This window comes from Notothenia rossii (assembly GCF_949606895.1).
Source record: "Notothenia rossii genome assembly, chromosome: 1".
Taxonomy (NCBI): Eukaryota; Metazoa; Chordata; class Actinopteri; order Perciformes; family Nototheniidae; genus Notothenia; species Notothenia rossii.
In genome coordinates, this window is record NC_136912.1 from 76,841,533 (window position 1) to 76,860,561 (window position 19,029).

General features: G+C 44.1%; 1 protein-coding gene and 1 long non-coding RNA gene across 2 annotated transcripts in view; both read right to left on the minus strand.

Moving 5' to 3' along the window:
- The window catches only part of LOC307037047, a 46,907-nt gene that overhangs the window by 5,677 nt on the left and 22,201 nt on the right, over positions 1-19,029 (minus strand). The window lies entirely within an intron of this gene.
- On the minus strand, positions 5-1,895 carry LOC307040560 (zinc finger protein 862-like). Its single transcript, XM_079683516.1, has 4 exons — positions 1,806-1,895; positions 880-1,200; positions 509-735; positions 5-386 (listed from the first exon to the last, which is right to left on the minus strand). Exons 1-4 carry the CDS (start codon positions 1,850-1,852, stop codon positions 19-21), a joined length of 963 nt encoding a protein of 320 aa, XP_079539642.1. The 5' UTR covers positions 1,853-1,895; the 3' UTR covers positions 5-18.

Below are 19,029 nucleotides of genomic sequence, written 5' to 3' on the forward strand. Positions count from 1 at the left end.
GCACTATAACCACTGCATCTACCTTGGCTGCACGGTGAACATAGGGCACCCAGCGGGCCCATGTAGCGTGGTGGGCTTCAGTACCTTCTCCTCCATGGCCTCCGCAATCATCCGGAGCTCACGAAGTGCTTTTGGAGCATAATGGTACTGCTCATAGATGCTGCATAGGGTCGCCTGAAGGTGTTGCATCTTGGGGTTTTCTTTGATCGCACTGACCACGCCCAACTCCAGACGATGAGCGATGCAATGGATGGGTATGAGATGCGGGACTTGCTCTTTGAGGCGAGTAGCAACACCTGTCCTGCATCCAACATTGACTGCTGCACCATCACTCCCAAAGCCCACCAGACGCTCCCTCCAATCCACCAAGCCAGCCACACTAAAAGCTGAACAAAAGAAAAGACATCAGCATAGAGAACACAGAAGCAATAACTCCCAATACAGAAGCAATAATGAACTTATATGCTACAGTACCGTAAAAAAGATTTGATAAAAAAACATTTCTCACCTGCATAAACAGCTTCCAGCACACCAGCTGCATTTTCATGCTTAACGTCCTCAATTTTCAAATATGAATTGATGGGACCCTCCGTGTCCATGTATCGAACGTACACCAACTCGTTCTCTAGGGTGGCTGTATCGGTGGCTCCATCAATCATAACTGAGAAGTATTTAGCCAATTTCAGCTTCTGCAGTAGTTTCTCCAGCTCCATTTCATAAATAATAACAACAAACCTGATGGGGGAGAGACAGCAATACAAATTGTTATGGTGTTGTTTTGGAAAGTCAGAATCAAAGCAAGACGAAAAACACTGAAATAATGCATCTTTGCTTGTTCTTTTTGACTGCCTATATATGAACATTTTGTGAATATCATACCGTTCACAAGCCTTGTTGGACGCATAGCAGTTGGGAAGTTGTCCTCTCGTCCTGTTTATTAACCCATGTAGGGTTGTGAAGTGGGTGAAGGGCTGTTCTGTTCTGGCTACATAATAAGCAGCATGCATTATGTTGGTCATTTTAACCAACATTGTCTCCTCCATCCTGTGGAGCCCTGTGAGGACAGGTGGCAGTGGAGCATCAGGTCCCCTCTGTCTGGCTCTGTCTGCAGCTTCAGTAAGCTGGTGTCGCTTACTTAGAGCATGAGTTGACAAGGTGTCATATCGGAATGACCCGGTTCCTTTAAACAAGGACGAGGACCTGGATTTGAAAAATGGAAATTAATTAACATAATTGAACACACCCTACTGGACTATAATACGGGGATAATAATACGGGGATCCGTTACAGTCATTATTATCTGAATTTCATTGGCTACACAAACGGTCAATCATTTCCAGCGTCAGTCGGATTGATGATCTAATGTTTTACACACAACGATAACCATTTTTGCATAGCAGCAGCTTGCTCTAGCACAGTTATTAATGTCTCGAGTCGTGACCGTTAGCTTGTGAGAACGTTAGGAATAGTCTGCCTATACGTTTTACACTATAGTCAAATCAAATCACGGAAGACTTGATATCTGATCATCAACATAACCACTCCTTCCTCTGTCCACTCCAATAACACAACAAACGACCACCTAATAATAACGTCGACATCAATAATATCATAGAACACATTAAATAGCTTACGTTAGCTAGATAACGTTATATAGCATTTTACACAACGTTTGTCAACTGTGAACGTCAGTCAGGATAACTAGCTAGACTACACAGTTCAGTTTATTTCGAATCTCATCATCTTCACACATCAGATAAATAGTCAATTATCTAACGTTAGCAAAAATAAAAGTTGTCACTTACGTGTCTGCAATGTCGGGCAAACTGCGGCAGGTTGAGCAGTACATCATATGCTCTTCTCCTGCTTCTTCGGTGTACCGGAGCCAAGGAAACTTCTCGGTCCATGATTAGTTGGGGGCCTAGGGGGGAAAAAAGGACCGTTTGGTTCAGATTCTCGCAAATTCGCCAAATTTGGCACAGATGTTGTCCATACCGTACTTAATCATTTTAAGATGGGTGCCAAGATTGGCGCCCCATGGTACTGCCATATTGCGCAATCCAATATGGCTGCCACCCGAAAAAAACAAAAAGGCCTAGAATCATAAATGATACCACTTTTTAGGGGTTTTCTGGGCCGTAAAATCTGATTCTGGTGTTATTTAAATGATTTGAGGTCAAGATTACCCCTCAAGGTCAAGTTTACTCATCAAAGTTAGTATATAAAGGTAATATCGGGGTAAAATTCAGTATTTCTGGTGCAACATGCCAGATTCTACCCCCATTTTTTTTTCTCATTATAAGCTATACTTGTATGTATCAATGTTTTATTTCACAATTCAAAACAATCTGATTCTGGTTTCATCTCAATGATATGAGGTCAAGTTTACCCCTCTAAGTTAACATAAAGGTCATTTTGTGTCATAAAAAATAAAATGGTATCATTATTTATTGGAAATAATGTTTTGCCATTTAATCTATTTTCAAACTTGTTTGAGAGACAAGGCAGGAGTCAAACAGTAACAACATGTGCTGTGTTTGCTGAATCAGCCTGCCAGTTAAACCAGGTGAAGGTAACCTAATGAGGCTGTACTGGTGATTCATGGTCCACATACAAAAGACAGGTAAGTTGTAATGTTAGCAAAAGTGCATGCATTTTCTGATAGACAACATAATGAAATTAGTGTGCTGTTATAGTTTCATGGTGTGAATACTGTCAAAGAACATGTAGTTGATGTTTTCAAGCTAGCTAACATTAGCTATATTAGCTCTGACTAACATTAGCTAACAATTGCTCAGAGATTAGAAGCTAGCTAGCTCAGTGATTGTTGGTGAATGATATCTTGCTGAGCTAAGGTTAATCTGCCTGTACACTTGCCAGCTAATAAGATAACTAATGTCATTTTGAGAAATTTCATTATTAATTCATTATTTTGCCCAAATAAAGTCATCAATAAATTAGAACAAGGATATGAAGTGAATTAAATGAAGTCCTGGGGATACTAATATTGCTATCATTTTTGCATGTGCACTCTGCTCTCTGGTCCCAACCAACGTTGATACCAAACCTATGTCCTTGTTTTTAGGTGCCTGCTATGTCACCTATAAGACGGGATGGCAAGTGAAAGTTCTTTGTGTCGACGAGCCTACATCATCATAATGGACTAGAACAAGAGTGTCAAGCCAAGCATGTCTTCTATCAAAATTATGAACTGGGAACTCTGTTGTCTTTGTCAAATGGTCAAACCTGGAGAAAGCTTGACAACTCCAAAGACAGAGGGACTTGTATCACTTGAGAGGGATCTAAAAGACTTCAATGATATCAATGCCAATGATCTTCCTTGTAACGTCACGATTAGTCAGTTGAATGATGGTTCAGGCATTGCAGCAACTCTTACATTGCATAAGGCTGTGTATCACAAAACGTGCAGGCTTTATTGTAGTAGTTCTCGGGTTAAACGGGCGAGAGAGAAGCAAGACAAAGAAGCTGCCCCCAGTGCAGAGACTGGCCCTAGTCCCAAAAAACTCAGATCATCTGGGAATTTTCAGCAACAAGGCAATGTCAAATATTGTATCATCTGTGAGGGCGTGGATCCAGCTAACCTCCACAGGGCAACATCTGATGATGTAGATAACAAGCTAAAGAGTTGGGCGAAGACCAACAAAAACTTTGCTTTACTTGGCAGACTAGTTGCCCCAGCTTCTGATGCACATGCGGCTGATTTCCATACTCACCATAACTGTTATGTAAGTTTAAGAAACACCGCTATCGCTACTGAGAAACGTGATTCGGTGCGGCCTGCACCTTCGCCCTTCAATACGATCATCTGCGCTCAGATAATAGCCCTGATCGAACATTCAGAGAACACTTTATTCAAGCTCTCAGAGCTACGCAATATGTATCGAAAGTTTACGAGTGATCAAGGTCATCAATGCCAAGATGAAAAAGTGCCACACTCAACCCGATTCAAGGATCACCTTCTCAAGTTTCTACCTGAATGGGTTGAGGTTTCCAAGGAAAATAAAGGCCGGAAGGATATTTATCTATCTCACAAGTTTAAGGTTGCTGATGAGCTTGCCAAGACATATAGCGCACAAATTGGTCAAGAAGATGCTCTTATTTTCATGCGGGCTGCCATGATGATGCACAACTTCATACAGAGTCAACTGCCTTTTGATGGCTCCTTTCCTGCTAACTGCCTCACAGCTCCAGTTAGTGAAGAGATGAGGAGTTTCTTCAATGTAGTGCTCCAGGGCCCATCAGCTCTTGAGAAGATTAGTGAAGACAGCAATCTGAATGCAAGGGAGAGAATTGCATGCAACATCTCACAACTGCTTATCTACAATACTAGTAAGGGTACACACCACGCTGTGAAGACGGATACAATACGCCACAACAAGGAGCGAGAAACCCCCTTCCCCCTGTATCGTGGCCTCAGGCTGCATGGACATGGACGGAACAAAAAACAGATTGATATTGATCAGTATCATACAAACGGGTCATGCAAGTTAAGCGAGGTATTGCTCAAGCGGTGTGTGCTCGCCATGTCTTAGATGGAGTGGTACTACCAACCAACAGCCGTCTCAATGTCTTCACCACCCATGATGTGGATAATTTAGACAGCAAGGCTCAGGGCAACTTCTCACTTGATGAGTTCCACGGATATGCCCTTAGCGTGACCAACCATCTCTCGCATGAGAACCTAGGTGTGAAGCGGGATCCAATTAAGCTTGACCCCTCTGACACGTCGACTCCAAAGCTACCAGACTCTTACGTGATCCAGCCCCCAGTCCAACTTACTCAAACAGATGTCTTTGCACCAAAATATGGCAACAGCAAAGTCAGACCACCGCTTGATGTGCAAGGTGCCACGGTCAAGGATGAGGTATGGATGGCACACGTTAACAGTGTGCTGAAGCAAGGCACGTTAGCAGAGGGTGACATCATCACGTGGTCGGGATACAACTCTATGCTAGCCAGCGAGCAATCAGTGAAGCCCCCAGCTGAGATCGGCATCTACCCCCTATTCCCAGACAAGGCCGCATCCGCATCTTCAATGAAGCAAGCGATGGAGCTGACGATGCAAGGCACAGAGTTCCTCAACCCAGGCCAGACTAGCGTACTCGGTGCAGATCAGCCACTATTTGCTATCATCAAACTGCTCCAATGGCAATACCCCAACACTTTGGGAGAAGACAAGTTGGTTGCCATGATGGGTGCGCTGCATATTGAAGACAAGATGCACCTAATGATTGGGAAGCTGCTGCTCGACTCCGGGTGGGCCACCATCCTCGCTAAGGCTGAGGTCCTGACATCCGGTCGCGCACAATCTGCGCTCAATGAGCATCACATCAAACGCACAAGGTATGCCCATCAAGTTTCTCTCATGTCACTTTATGAGCTCAAACAGACCGCCTACGCAGAGTATTGTGAGAGTATAATGGGCCCACCTGAGTCATTTGATATGTGGGATCAACGTTCACAAACTGTTCCCCAGTTCAAGTTCTGGTCAACCATAATGAAGCTGGAGCTTCTGATGTGTCGCTTTGTGCGGTCCCTGCGGGAAGGGGACTTTCCACTATATGTGCAAGCATGTGACGAACTTTGCGGCTGGTTTCACGCCCTGGACCACACAAACTACGCACGTTGGATGCCAGTCCATGTCCGTGACATGGTTCAGATAGCTGATAAACACCCTCAAGTACATGCTGAATTCATGAAAGGCAACTTTGTTGTGCAGAAATCAGCTAGAAAGTTCAGCCTCATGGCCAAGGACCAAGCACATGAGCAGTCCAACAAAAGCCTCCAGGCGCATGGCGGAGCCGTTGGACTCTATGAGAATCCTGAAGCCCTTACATTGTTTATGCTGGCTGGACCTGATTGCACACGGATAGTTGAGGAGTTTGAGGCCATCAATGACCCACCAACGTCATCCACTGCTCATCATGAGGAAGGACATAAATTGCAAGTAAAGTTTCGCAAGGATGTACTCTCGTTCATCGATGTGGTACAGCAGCTAGGCAACCCCTTCCTTGCTACAAGCCAGGAGCTTATTGCACTCGATACACAGAATGTCATGGAGCCGGCAGTTGTTGCTTCTTTATCTCAAATCCATGAAGCCGGCCAGACCCTTCATGCAGCATATGTCAAGGAAAGATTGGAAATGGCTTCAGTACCAGTATCTCATACCGTCAAGCAGAAAAACATGCTAACATTCGCCAACCGAACTGGCCCCAAGAAAAAAGGTACAAAGGACGGTGGCATACAGAAGCAGAACATGGTTTTAATCACACAACTGTTCCTTTCACTCCAGTCACGTCCCAATGCTGACATGACAGACTTCTTTCAATTCGAAAATCAGAGAGAGCCACCGAGCCTGGCGGACAGAGGGTCTCTGCGATCTGGGACAAAGTCTGACATTCTTCAATGCCTCAATGCTAGCACAGGTCGTGCAGCTTCTGCCAAACAATCTACCGTTGTGGTGTTGGATATGGCAGCAGTCATCCACATGGTGCGCCCCACAACAGCAAAGACATTCAGCGAGTATGTCTTGCTCAACATTACACCATTTCTGGAGGCCCAAATAACAACTAGTACCCACCGCATTGATGCTGTATGGGACAACTACCCAGAGGAAAATAACCTAAAATATCTTACACAGAAACGGCGTGGGAATGGTTCACGGACAAAAGTCGGTGATGGTAGCACTCCAATCCCTAAGCATGAATGGAGTGGCTTCCTAAAAAACGAGGACAACAAAAAGGAGCTCTTCTCATTCATCAGCACACAGATCTCAAAGAATGACATGCGTGGAAAGCTCCTTCTGACTACCCACTTTGAGACTGTGCTCTCCAACATGCCTTGTGATGTCACAAAACTACAGAAGTGCAACCATTCTGAGGCAGACACCAGGATCCTCCTGCATCTGGCACATGCAGCAGAGCAGGGTCATACAACAGCCTTTGTTCGCACCGTAGACAGCGATGTTGTCATTTTGGCAATCCGGTTTTTCGAGACCCTTGGCCTAACGGAGCTCTGGGTGGGTTTCGGTACTGGTCGAAAATATCGTGACATACCAGTCCATACCATCTACTCTGATCTCGGTCCATCAAAGTCATTGGCACTACCCCTCTTCCACAGCTTAACAGGGTGTGACACAACTTCCCAGTTTCTTGGATGTGGCAAGAAGACAGCTTGGGCAGCCTGGAGAAGCATACCAGACCTCATCAACACACTAGTTGCTCTCACAAACACCCCTGACCTCTTCAGTCTTGAGTCTGTGCATATGCAGAACATTGAACGATTTGTCGTGCTCATGTACAGCAAGGGGTGTGGTGCAGCTGGTGTCAATGAGGCCAGACATTGCCTCTTCACCACTGGAAGTAGATCCCTGGAAAACCTCCCACCTACCCAAGCTGCACTGTTCCAGCATGTCAAGCGAGCGCTACTGCAGGCAAGTTTCTACTGGAATCAGGCAACCTCGGTCCAGCAGGAAATTCCTGACTTCAGTGAGTGGGGCTGGCACAAAGATGGCACTGGCACATGGCAACCACTGTGGACCACTCTTAGTGATGCATCAGCAGCATGTGACCTTCTTGTGCGCTGTGGCTGCCTCAAGGGATGCATGGGAAAGTGCAAATGCCACTGTATCGGTGTCCGATGCACAATCCTCTGCAAATGCGAAGGTGGGTGCCTTAATAATGAAGATGACAGCCAGTAACTCCACACCTTGCAAGGGATGGAGACACAAAGAATGTGAAAGACAACATTGTGATCTAACTTTTTGATTTTAGCAAGTTTTACGGAGTAACTATTTTGATTACATTGTCCCCTACTGTTGTTTACTGTTGTTGAAGTTGGACTTGTATTAGTTTGTTGTTTATAATAAACAATCTACTGTTTTGAGTTGTGAAACATTGATATATATACAACTACAACTTATAATGGAAAAAAATAACTTTTTGGGGGTAGCATCTGGCATGGCGCACCAGAAATACCGGATTTTACCCCAATATTACCTTTATGTACTAACTTTGATGAGTAAACTTGACCTTGAGGGGTAATCTTGACCTCAAATCATTAAAATAACACCAGAATCAGATTCTACGACCCAGAAACCCCCTAAAAAGTGGTATTATTTATGATTCTATGACTTTCTGTTTTTTTCGGGTGGCAGCCATATTGGATTGCGCAATATGGCAGTACCATGGGGCGCCAATCTTGGCACCCATCTTAAAATGATTAAGTACGGTGTGGACAACATCTGTACCAAATTTGGCGAATTTGCGAGAATCTGAACCAAAAAATCCCCTAGGCCCCCGACTAGATGGAAGGAAGTTTCTTTTGCGTTTTGTTTCATAATCTAATTTGGAGGCAGCCGATTTTTCAGGATCTCGCCTAGGTCGCTTTCCTGGGGCTTGGTTCGCTTTTGGCGCCTGCAGCCAGGACATCTTGAACTCATTACTCACTGACTGGATATCGAGGATAGATGAGTCGCGAGCGTGACAGCGCTTACACACCAGCCGCGCAAGCAGGCACTCGCGGGTTCGTGTTCACACCAATTTCCCGCGGGTCAAATATTTCTACCAATCACTGCAGTCATAATATTGACGTACAGGTACGGAGATTGCGACACTGCGAGACAGGCACTTCAGATGGAATAACGTTACTATTTCGTTTGGGTGATTTCCCCCCCCCCCAAAAAATGCACTTGTCCATTCGGACAAGTTAAACTGTATTATGCTTGTCCGACCATTTTTTTTACTTGTCCCGGACAATCGGACAAGCCTTAATGTCAAGCCCTGCAGTGTACCTTGCACCAGGTCCTTATTCAGAATTCTTATCAGAATTCTCTAAGTTTTTATCAACTTTGGTACTTAAAACAGATTTTAAGTCATTATCAAGTAATTATCGTTGGTGACTTTAATATTCATGTTGACGATGATAAAAATAGACTTGCTGTTGCATTTAACTCTATATTAGATTCTGTTGGTTTTCGTCAGTATAAATAAACCAACCCACTGCTATAATCACACTCTCGACCTTGTTCTGACTTATGGTATTGAAATTGAGCAACTATTAGTCGAACCGCATAATCCTGCTTTATCCCACCATTTTTTGGTAACTTTTGAAGTACTGTTACTAGACTACAAAGCATTAGTCAAAAGCTCCTGCAGCAGAAACCTATCTGTTAGTGCTATAGCCAAATTTAAGGAAGAGATTCCACCAATACTTAACTCGATAGCATGTATGCATGGACACATGTAGCGCTTAATTTCAGACAGTTTGAAACGCGAGGGCCGTGATTGGTACGTGATCTGCCCTGCTCAAGGGAAAACCTCCAGCTTGACTTGAGACCTCCCCCGTGATAAATAAATGTAATTATAATGACGCCAGCTGCAATGGATCATTGATCCACCAGGGGGTGCAGTGGGGTTCCACACTGGAGCTCATGTGAAATAAAGTCAGATCTAGTACGCTGGATGTACAGCGGAACTTTGTTAAGGTCCATATGTCACGGATATGATACTCTGTGCTAAATAAGAGACATGTAATCATTTACAAAACATCACCATGTTGTTATTTAACAAAATAATGTTGTTTAGTCAAAAAAAACGAACGGGAGGAAATGCAGCCCGGCTCTCGATTTTTAATCCTAATTTAAATCATCATCTTCACCACGATCATTTATGTTTATGTTCGCCAAATTGACATGAAATCCCTGACACATATGAATATACTGTATTCAACTTCATTAAAACGTTATTAACGTGCCTAAACTCAGTAATTCACTAGAAATATTTATATTTTAATGGAGCCTCGTCGGCAGATCAGGATCCCGACACGTAGCGTAACAACATAGGGTGCTACATAACACACTTTCAAGAAAAGTCACGGACTGGGAGACTTTAATATTTTATTGAAAAAAAGTTACATTGCACACACAACACACAACACACATTACACAAATTGACCCGATTAGCAGTTCTAGTGTTAAATAAACTTACTAATGAATGAAACCAGTTCAATATGCATTATTCTTATCATTCTTTATGAGTGCATATGATAAATGAGCCACACCTAATCGCTGGCCATTCAGCCACAGAGCTCCCTCTATACAACTCAAACTGTAGACGGTGTGAAAGCACCTATTGTCTTAAATAATGGTCGGAATGTGACCTGTGAGCCTTCTGAATTACCGTGACAGCACCAGGGTGGGATTTTCACGGCGGCCATGACGGCCATGGCCGTCGTAGCCCCTCGGTCTGGCCGTTATGACCCACACATATTTGTACGTCCTACAGCCACCATGGCCTTTGGGCCCCTCACACTGTTAAAAGTTGCTTTAAAAGCGTCAGAACAGTGGTTTCTGAACTGAATTATGCTGCGTTCACAACGGACGCCATGCGAATATTCGCATAGCTCTAACCGCTGGAGTTTCACCGCGGCTGTCAGCTGTGTTTACTCCTGTCATTCAAATAGGACGCGCTGAGGGGGCGGGGCTTATATCCATGTAAATACTGTGGTGGAAACCAACTACGACCAAATTAACCTATTTTACCGTGATTTCATTGTAATACACGTTTCCAAATGATGCCGAAGTAACTAAATATTGATAACGGTTAGTAAAAACTATGCTTTAATGCTTTGACAAGTGTGCAGACAAAACGGCATGCGAAAAACCTTTTAAAATGCGCGTTTTGTGAATGGAGATTGGATTGATCAGGCTAAACCAGGGGTCGGCAACCCCTGGCACGCGTGCCAGCATTGGCACGCGGCACCGTAACCAGTGGGACACTAGGAATAAGTGGAATAAGATTTAAATTGTATTTTCGGATCCTGAACGAGACCGCCGCCAGAGCGCGTCTACCTGCAGAAGGAAGCCATACGCAACGCAGCCCCGCTGACTTTCTGCCGCTTTCCTCCGTGGTGCAGTGCTGATCGTTTCACCACAGAGGAAAGCACTTCACAAATTGCAGTAGGCCTACCCATAAGGAGCTGTACAAATGCCGCAGTTTTTGCGTGGCTGTGTCTTTAGTTGAATGCCCAGTGGCGATCTGCTCATCGAAAATATGCTACAAAGGGGCGGATTGGCCATCTGTGTGTTGAACTTTCCTGTCGGCTCCCAGACCGTAGTCGAGGAGGGCAGCAGCAACAAGGTTCAATAACCCACTTTAGCTTAAATGACTGGAGAGAGGCGAGCTCTTCTTGGGAGGCCGTTGCATTTATTTAGCCGTTCTTCTGTTTCACAAAATACATCACAGACCTCTGTTTTTCTGCTGCCTCGTTTCACTTCCAGAAACATACACACGTTCCCCCTTCACTGTCGCTCTGCCATCCACACATACACATGCACAAGCCACACCTCTCTCTCTCTCTCTCTCTCTTGAAGGGACAGCGATCTCATCTCACTCTGCATGACCCTAATATCATAACATGTGTGTTCTGGGGAATCACAGAACGGACGATTTTCCTTATTATTATGCCGTTTAAACCAATTATTTAAATGTGGTAAATGTGTAAGTTTCGTTGACAGGTCCACACACTGCTTCCCCCGCAGTGAGGCTCCCCCCCGCCCTCCAGCTGATAGTTCACGAGCGTCAAGCTCCTCAACCAAAATCCAAGCCTGGACAGCACATTCTAAACTAAAATGTTCAATCAAAAAAGTAACATCTTATCTTAATAATATCTTCATATTAATAATAATAATAAATCATACAGTATGTGTCCGAAAGGGAGCAGGAGGAAGCAAACACAAAAATATACAAAAAATATACTGCATATTAAAGCAAACGATTGTAAAGGTAAAAGTATGAGCATAACAAATAAAGAAGTGTAATGTAAACATTTACATTATTATTATGATTATTTAATATATAAAGACTATATATTATTGAATTGCAAGATTAGATATACTTTTGTTGATCTAAAATATTGATGTGTTCAAATGCTATTCAAAACACAACTGAAAGTCCATGAAACTTGACTTTCTGTATTTGTGAATGAAGTGCCATCTCCTGGTTAAAACCTGAAATTGCAAATCTGGCAACGCCCTCTTGGAAAATAGTGGGAGGGCTTAACATTCCTCAATACTGGTCTTAGGCAGGTCGTAGGCAGGAAGCTGTAAGCTGGAGTCTGAAATGACGTGCAACATCTGTAGGGGAGGAAACGTATACAAAATGTACACCACCCCAAATTGATCATGTTGTTGATAGTGCTACAGATGCGCTGCGAATAAAATTAGACTTTGTTGCTCCTTTGAAAAAGAAGAATATAAAACAACATAGATTAGCTCCATGGCATAATGCCGAAAACCGCAAAATAAAGCAAAAGTCGAGACAACTTGAAAGGATATGGCGTTCCACTAAACTTGAAGAATCTTGTTTAATTTAGCATATTACTCTCAACAAATATAAGAAAGCACTGCGTAAAGCGAGAGCAGCCTACTACTCTTCATTAATAGATGAGAATAAGAATAATGCAAGATTTCTTTTCAGCACTAGCCAGGCTGACAGAGAGCCACAGCTCGATTGAGCCTTCTATTCCCATATCACTCAGTAGCAATGATTTTATGTGCTTTTTTAACGATAAAATTGTTACTCTTAGAAACAAAATTAATGACCTCTTGCCTTTGACCAGTATAGGGTTATCAACAGCTCCCGGAAACCTAAGTTCTAATATTATACTAGATAGTAAACTAAAATGCTTTTCAGCCATAAACCTTGAACAATTAAATGCACTGATTCTTTCTTCTAAACCAGGGTCGCCCAACCAGTTGATCGGGAGATGTGTCTAAAAATAGAACAACAATATTCTGTTTTATCGTTAATGTCCTATAACATAATCTTCCTGTGCCAGAATAATGCACTTGAACGTATCAAAGCTTTGTCATTGGCCAGCGTGACCCCATGTGTCGGGGCGTGGCTAGTGGGCAGTGGTTCGCTGAAGTTGTCCGTGTCAACGGGAGTGACAGTCCGCACACATACAAGATCGCAATTATGGCAGGAGCAAAAAAGCCCAAAATATATGGGAGGATGATTATTTTGTTATCTATTCCAATTCAAAGTCCATCTGTCTCATCTGCAATGCGAGCGTGGCTTTATTGAAGAAGGGTAATTTAGGAGCGGCATTTCAAAACAGTGCACAAACGCTACGAGACGGAATTCCCTCCTAATTCTGCCCTACGCTCCCAAAAGGGGAGGGACCTGAAAGGACAGCTAAATGCACAGCAGTCCTTTTTCACCAGGCCCTACAACAAGAACAAGGCTGCTACCATAGCATCTTATCGTGTCAGTCACGTTCTTGCGAAACACATGAAGTCTTTCAAGGACGGCGAAGTTGTGAAAGAAGCATTCCTGGAGGCTGCCGGCACGCTTTTGGGGGACAGTAAAAATAACAGTAGCATTTCAACAGGTTTTTGATATAATAAAAACTCAAGTTAGATACCGTTATTAATCAGCTGTAAGTTTTAGTTCGTTTGAACTTATTCATTATAATTATTGTACAAAATAGTATAAGAATTCAAACATTAAGATCTGTTCTGTTTAAATTGATTATAGTCTATTATCAATTCAGGTTAAGAAACTAGTGTTGCTTGCATCCTATTTTAAAAGGCATTTCTTTTTATACTCCACTAAAATGCAACAAAAAAAGGGTTTGATTCTATTAATTTTGTCTTTTTTATTGCACTTTGGCAGCAGATTCCTGTGTAGCTTCAGATCTGAGTTGTCTTATTTGTAAGCCTAATTTATACTTTTGTAGCAACACCATTTTTATATAATGGCAAAGAAAGGGTTCAGAGTCTTTTCTTTTTTTCCTGTGTCATATGTGGCAGCACTGTTCAATGTTTCTTGAAAACATTACCCACTGTAGTATGTGACGTGTGAATAAACTCCAACTCTGTATCAACAACACTGTTGTGTAACTTCAGTTAAATACTTGTATGTGTGTAGATTAAAAAGAGGTAAGATAAAGGATCTGCAGTATTTTATGAAGTATTCATCATACAAAGGTCAGTTTTATAAAAGTAGAAGTGTGTATTTACCTGGTAGTAGGGTGTCAGTAATGGCTACGCCTCTCTATTTGGACTGGTAGATCTCGGCACACTGGCAACTTTAAAAGTAGCTCTCGGTTAAAAAAAGGTTGGGCACCCCTGTTCTAAACCATCAACGTGTATCTTAAACCCGATTCCAACTAAGCTGTTAAAAGAAGTTTTTCCATTAATTAGCACTTCTTTATTAAATATTATGAATATGTCTTTATTATCAGGCTATCTTCCACAATCATTTAAAGTTGCAGTAATAAAACCTCTTCTTAAAAAGCACAAACTCGATCCAGAGGTTTTAGCCAATTATAGACCTATTTCTAATCTCCCATTCCTCTCAAAAATCCTTGAGAAAGCGGTCGGAAAACAGTTGTGTGATTACTTAAAAAACAATGATTTATTTGAAGATTTTCAGTCTGGCTTTAGAACACATCATAGCACAGAGACAGCTCTGGTTAAAGTCACAAATGACATTCTAATAGCCTCTGACAAGGGACTTGTCTCTATTCTTGTTTTGCTCGATCTCAGTGCTGCATTTGATACTATCGACCATGATATCCTATTGCAAAGACTAGAGCACTTAGTTGGCATACAGGGAACTGCTTTAGGCTGGTTTAGGTTCTATCTATCTGAACGCTCTCAGTTTGTACGTGTCAACGATGAATCTTCCATGCAAACCAAAATTAGCCATGGAGTGCCACAGGGCTCAGTGCTTGGACCTATTTTGTTCACACTATATATGCTTCCGCTAGGCAATATTATAAGGAATCATTCTATAAATTTCCACTGTTATGCGGATGATACTCAACTATATTTATCCATCAAGCCAGATGAAACCAATCACCTAAATAAAATTCAAGACTGCCTCAAGGACTTAAAAACGTGGATGACCTTAAACTTTTTTATGTTAAACATGACCAAAACTGAAGTTATTGTACTCGGCCCAAATAATCTACGAAACAAACTATCTAAAGATATACTAGTTATGGATGGCATTAATTTGGCCTCCAGTGAGACTGTAAGGAATCTTGGTGTTATATTTGATCAGGATTTATCCTTTAACGCCCACATAAAATCAATCACAAGGACCGCCTACTTCCATCTACGCAACATTGCCAAAATTAGGCATATCTTGCCTCAAAATGATCCAGAGAAACTAGTCCATGCATTTATTACTTCTAGGCTGGATTATTGTAACTCTTTATTATCAGGGTGTACCAAGAAGTCAGTCAAGTCGCTTCAGCTGATTCAAAATGCTGCGGCTCGTGTACTAACCAGAGTTAGGAAAAGGGACCACATCACTCCTGTTCTGGCTGCCTTACACTGGCTCCCTATAGAACACAGAATATAATTTAAAATTCTTCTTCTCGCCTACAAAGCCCTTAATGCGCAGGCACCATCTTACCTTAAAGAACTCATTATACCCTACTGTCCTACTAGGGCATTGCATTCCAAGAATGCAGGGTTGTTGGTTGTTCCTAGAGTCTCTAAAAGTACAATGGGAGCCAGAGCCTTTTCTTATCAAGCTCCACATTTGTGGAATCAGCTTCCAGTTTGTGTTCGGGCAGCAGACAGCCTATCCGTTTTTAAGAGAACGCTTATGACCTTCCTTTTTGATAAAGCTTAAATAAAATAATCTAATAAGAGTGCATTGACGTAGATACGTTGTGTGCCTCTTCACCTATACATTTTAGTTCTTACTCTTTCAGTTAAATCCTAAAAACGTAGATCTTATTTTAAAAACTTTATCCAAACCTTTCCCCTCCATGACCTCTCGAGGTTTATTAGAGGGTAACAGGTTGCAGAGAACGCCTAGCCCGGCCGGGGAGTGTGGAACGTAGTCACTGACCCACTCCTACCTCTGACAAATTCAGGTTCCAATGGGGACCTTTTTCCCTGTGTGTGCCTCTCCACCTCTGTTTCCTACTTCTTACTTACTACCCTTTTCTCTCAACCTATCCTAAGGGAGTGCATGTATGTAGACACGTTAGTTTAGCTGCTATAGGCCTGGACTGTTGGGGGGGGGCACCTTACTCCGTCTTTCTGGCTGTTTGTACCTGTGTACTCTCATGTTCCGATTAACCCAGTTTCCCCCAAATCTCTTTTTTGTGTCCATATATGCGCCGGGATCCTGAGTCGAGGCTAATCCTGTTGCTGTGGTCGTGTGTGTTAGGATTATGTTTTAAACAGGACCCAGGCGCAGGCAATGACTGAAGATGTTTAAATGGTTTATTGTTTCGGAGACTCAGGCAGGTTTGGTGATTATGGAGGTCCGGAGTGGAGGTAGGCAGTGAGAGGCTGGACTGATTACCAGGCAGGCAGGTAGGATGCAGGAAGAAGCAGGCAGGTTGGCTGGAAGCTCTGGTGGATGATGGCCGAGGGATTGCACTGGAAACACAAGAGAAACTAGTTACAAAGAGTACGGATTTACACGCAGACAGGATAACTGAATGGGCAGCCAGGAGGATGTAATACCACTGGTGTAGAAAACAATCTGGCGGTGAGTTGCTGGGAGACTGGAGTAGATAAGCTGTGTCCTGATTAGATGATGAGGGACAGCCGAGTCGGACGGCCAGGTGAGAGCAATCAGGCTGCTGCCTGCAAGGGACACCACACCCTCTCCACACACACACAGGGGAACAAACAGGGACACAGTTTGGACTGTGACAGTACCCCCCCTCAACGGGAGCCTCCAGGCGAACCACCAGGCTTATCTGGGTGGTCCCTGCGAAAGTCCCGAATGAGAGAGGGACATAGAATGAGCTTGCGGGACACCCAGCTCCTCTCCTCAGGACCATAACCCTCCCAATCAACCAGATACTGGTACCCACGGCCCCGGCGGCGAATGTCCAACAGCCGTCGGACCGTGTAGGCCGGGTGGTCATCAATAACAAGGGTGGGTGGAGGGGAGATGGCTGGAGGGCACAAAGGGCTGGACAACACTGGTTTCAACTGGGACACATGAAAGGTTGGGTGAATTCTCATGGAGGGAGGCAGCTTGAGTCTAACAGCAGATGGATTGATTATGCGCTCGATCACATAGGGGCCAATGAAGCGTGGTTTCAACTTCTTAGACTCAGCTTGTAAAGAAATATTCTTTGAAGAAAGCCAAACTTTCTGACCTGGTTGGAACTGGGGAGCTGCGGTCCGGTAGCGGTTTGCAATATGCCGATTGCGTTCATCGGAGCGGAGAAGGGCAGAGCGGGCATCCTTCCAAATCCTACGACAACGACGGAGATGGGCTTGGACAGAGGGAATTGCGATCTCATCCTCTTGGGCTGGGAACAAAGGGGGTTGATATCCAAGAGAACATTCAAATGGGGACATACCGGTAGCAGCACTAGACAGTGAGTTATGAGCGTATTCAATCCAGGGCAGATGTAAGCTCCAGGAGGTGGGATTCCGGGAGGTGACACAGCGAAGTGCAGCTCCAAGGTCCTGATTGGCTCTTTCGGCCTGCCCGTTAGTCTGAGGATGATAGCCTGAGGAGAGACTGACAGATGCTCCAAGTGCTCGACAGAATGCTTTCCATACCTGAGATATGAACTGTGGCCCTCTGTCGGAAACAATGTCTGTTGGAATGCCATGGAGCCGGACAACATGATTGACCAGGAGGTCAGCAGTTCCAGAGGCTGTGGGGAGTTTAGGAAGAGGCACAAAATGAACTGCTTTGGAAAAGCGATCAACAATAGTGAGAATGGTTGAGTTACCCTGTGAAACCGGGAGGCCGGTAACAAAATCTAGGCCGATGTGACTCCAGGGACGACTAGGAACTGGGAGAGGCTGGAGTAGACCGATAGGAGCATGGTGTGAAGACTTGCTACGGGCGCAAATCGTGCAGGCCAGCACAAAGGCTCGAGAGTCCGCTTCCATAGAAGGCCACCAGAAGTGTCGTCTCAGGAGGGATAGGGTCCGACTCACACCCGGGTGGCAGGCAAAGCGGGAAGCATGGGTCCATAGGAGAACCTGTGAGCGGACAGAGTCAGGTACAAACAAACGGTTAGCTGGACCCTTTCCTGGATCTGGATGGTCTCTCTGTGCCTTCCTCACTGAGTTCTCAATCTCCCATGTTACAGCGCCCACCACTCTGGTAGCGGGGATTATGGTGTCAGGAGCTATGGGATCCTGATCCACTGCAAACTGCCGGGACAATGCGTCAGGTTTAAGGTTTCTAGAACCAGGTCGGTAGGTAAGGGTGAAGTTGAACCTCCCAAAAAACAATGCCCAGCGTGCCTGACGGGAGTTTAGTCGTTTGGCAGTTTGTATGTAGACCAGGTTCCTGTGGTCTGTCCACACAATGAATGGATGTTCAGAGCCTTCCAGCCAGTGCCTCCATTCTTCCAGCGCAAGCTTAACAGCAAGCAGCTCCCTGTTGCCAACATCATAGTTGCGCTCAGGGGTTGTCAGTCGTCGGGAAAAAAAAGCACAAGGGTGAAGTTTTTGGTCGGAGACTGAGCGTTGTGATAGAACCGCCCCCACACCGGTGTTGGATGCATCAACCTCAACAATAAACTGAAGAGATGAGTCAGGGTTCATAAGAATAGGAGCCGAGGTGAAACGTCTCTTCAGCTCAGAGAAGGCAGCCTCAGCCTGAGTAGTCCACGAGAAGGGGATTGTTGGGGAGGTGAGTTGGTTGAGAGGACCGGCAACACGACTGTAGTCTCTGATGAACCGGCGATAGAAATTTGCAAAGCCCAAGAAACGTTGGAGCTGCTTCCTGGTGGAAGGCTTGGGCCATTGTGCCACTGCTTGTACCTTCTCTGGGTCTGTTCTCAGCTGACCTTGCTCAATGATGTAGCCCAGGAAATCCACTGAATCCACGTGAAATTTGCATTTCTCTACTTTGACAAACAGCTTGTTCTCGAGGAGCCTTTGTAGAACCTGCTGCACATGTTGGGTGTGTTCCTCCATGGTCTGTGAGAATATCAAGATATCATCAAGATACACAAATACTGAACGGTTCAGGAAGTCACGGAGGACATCGT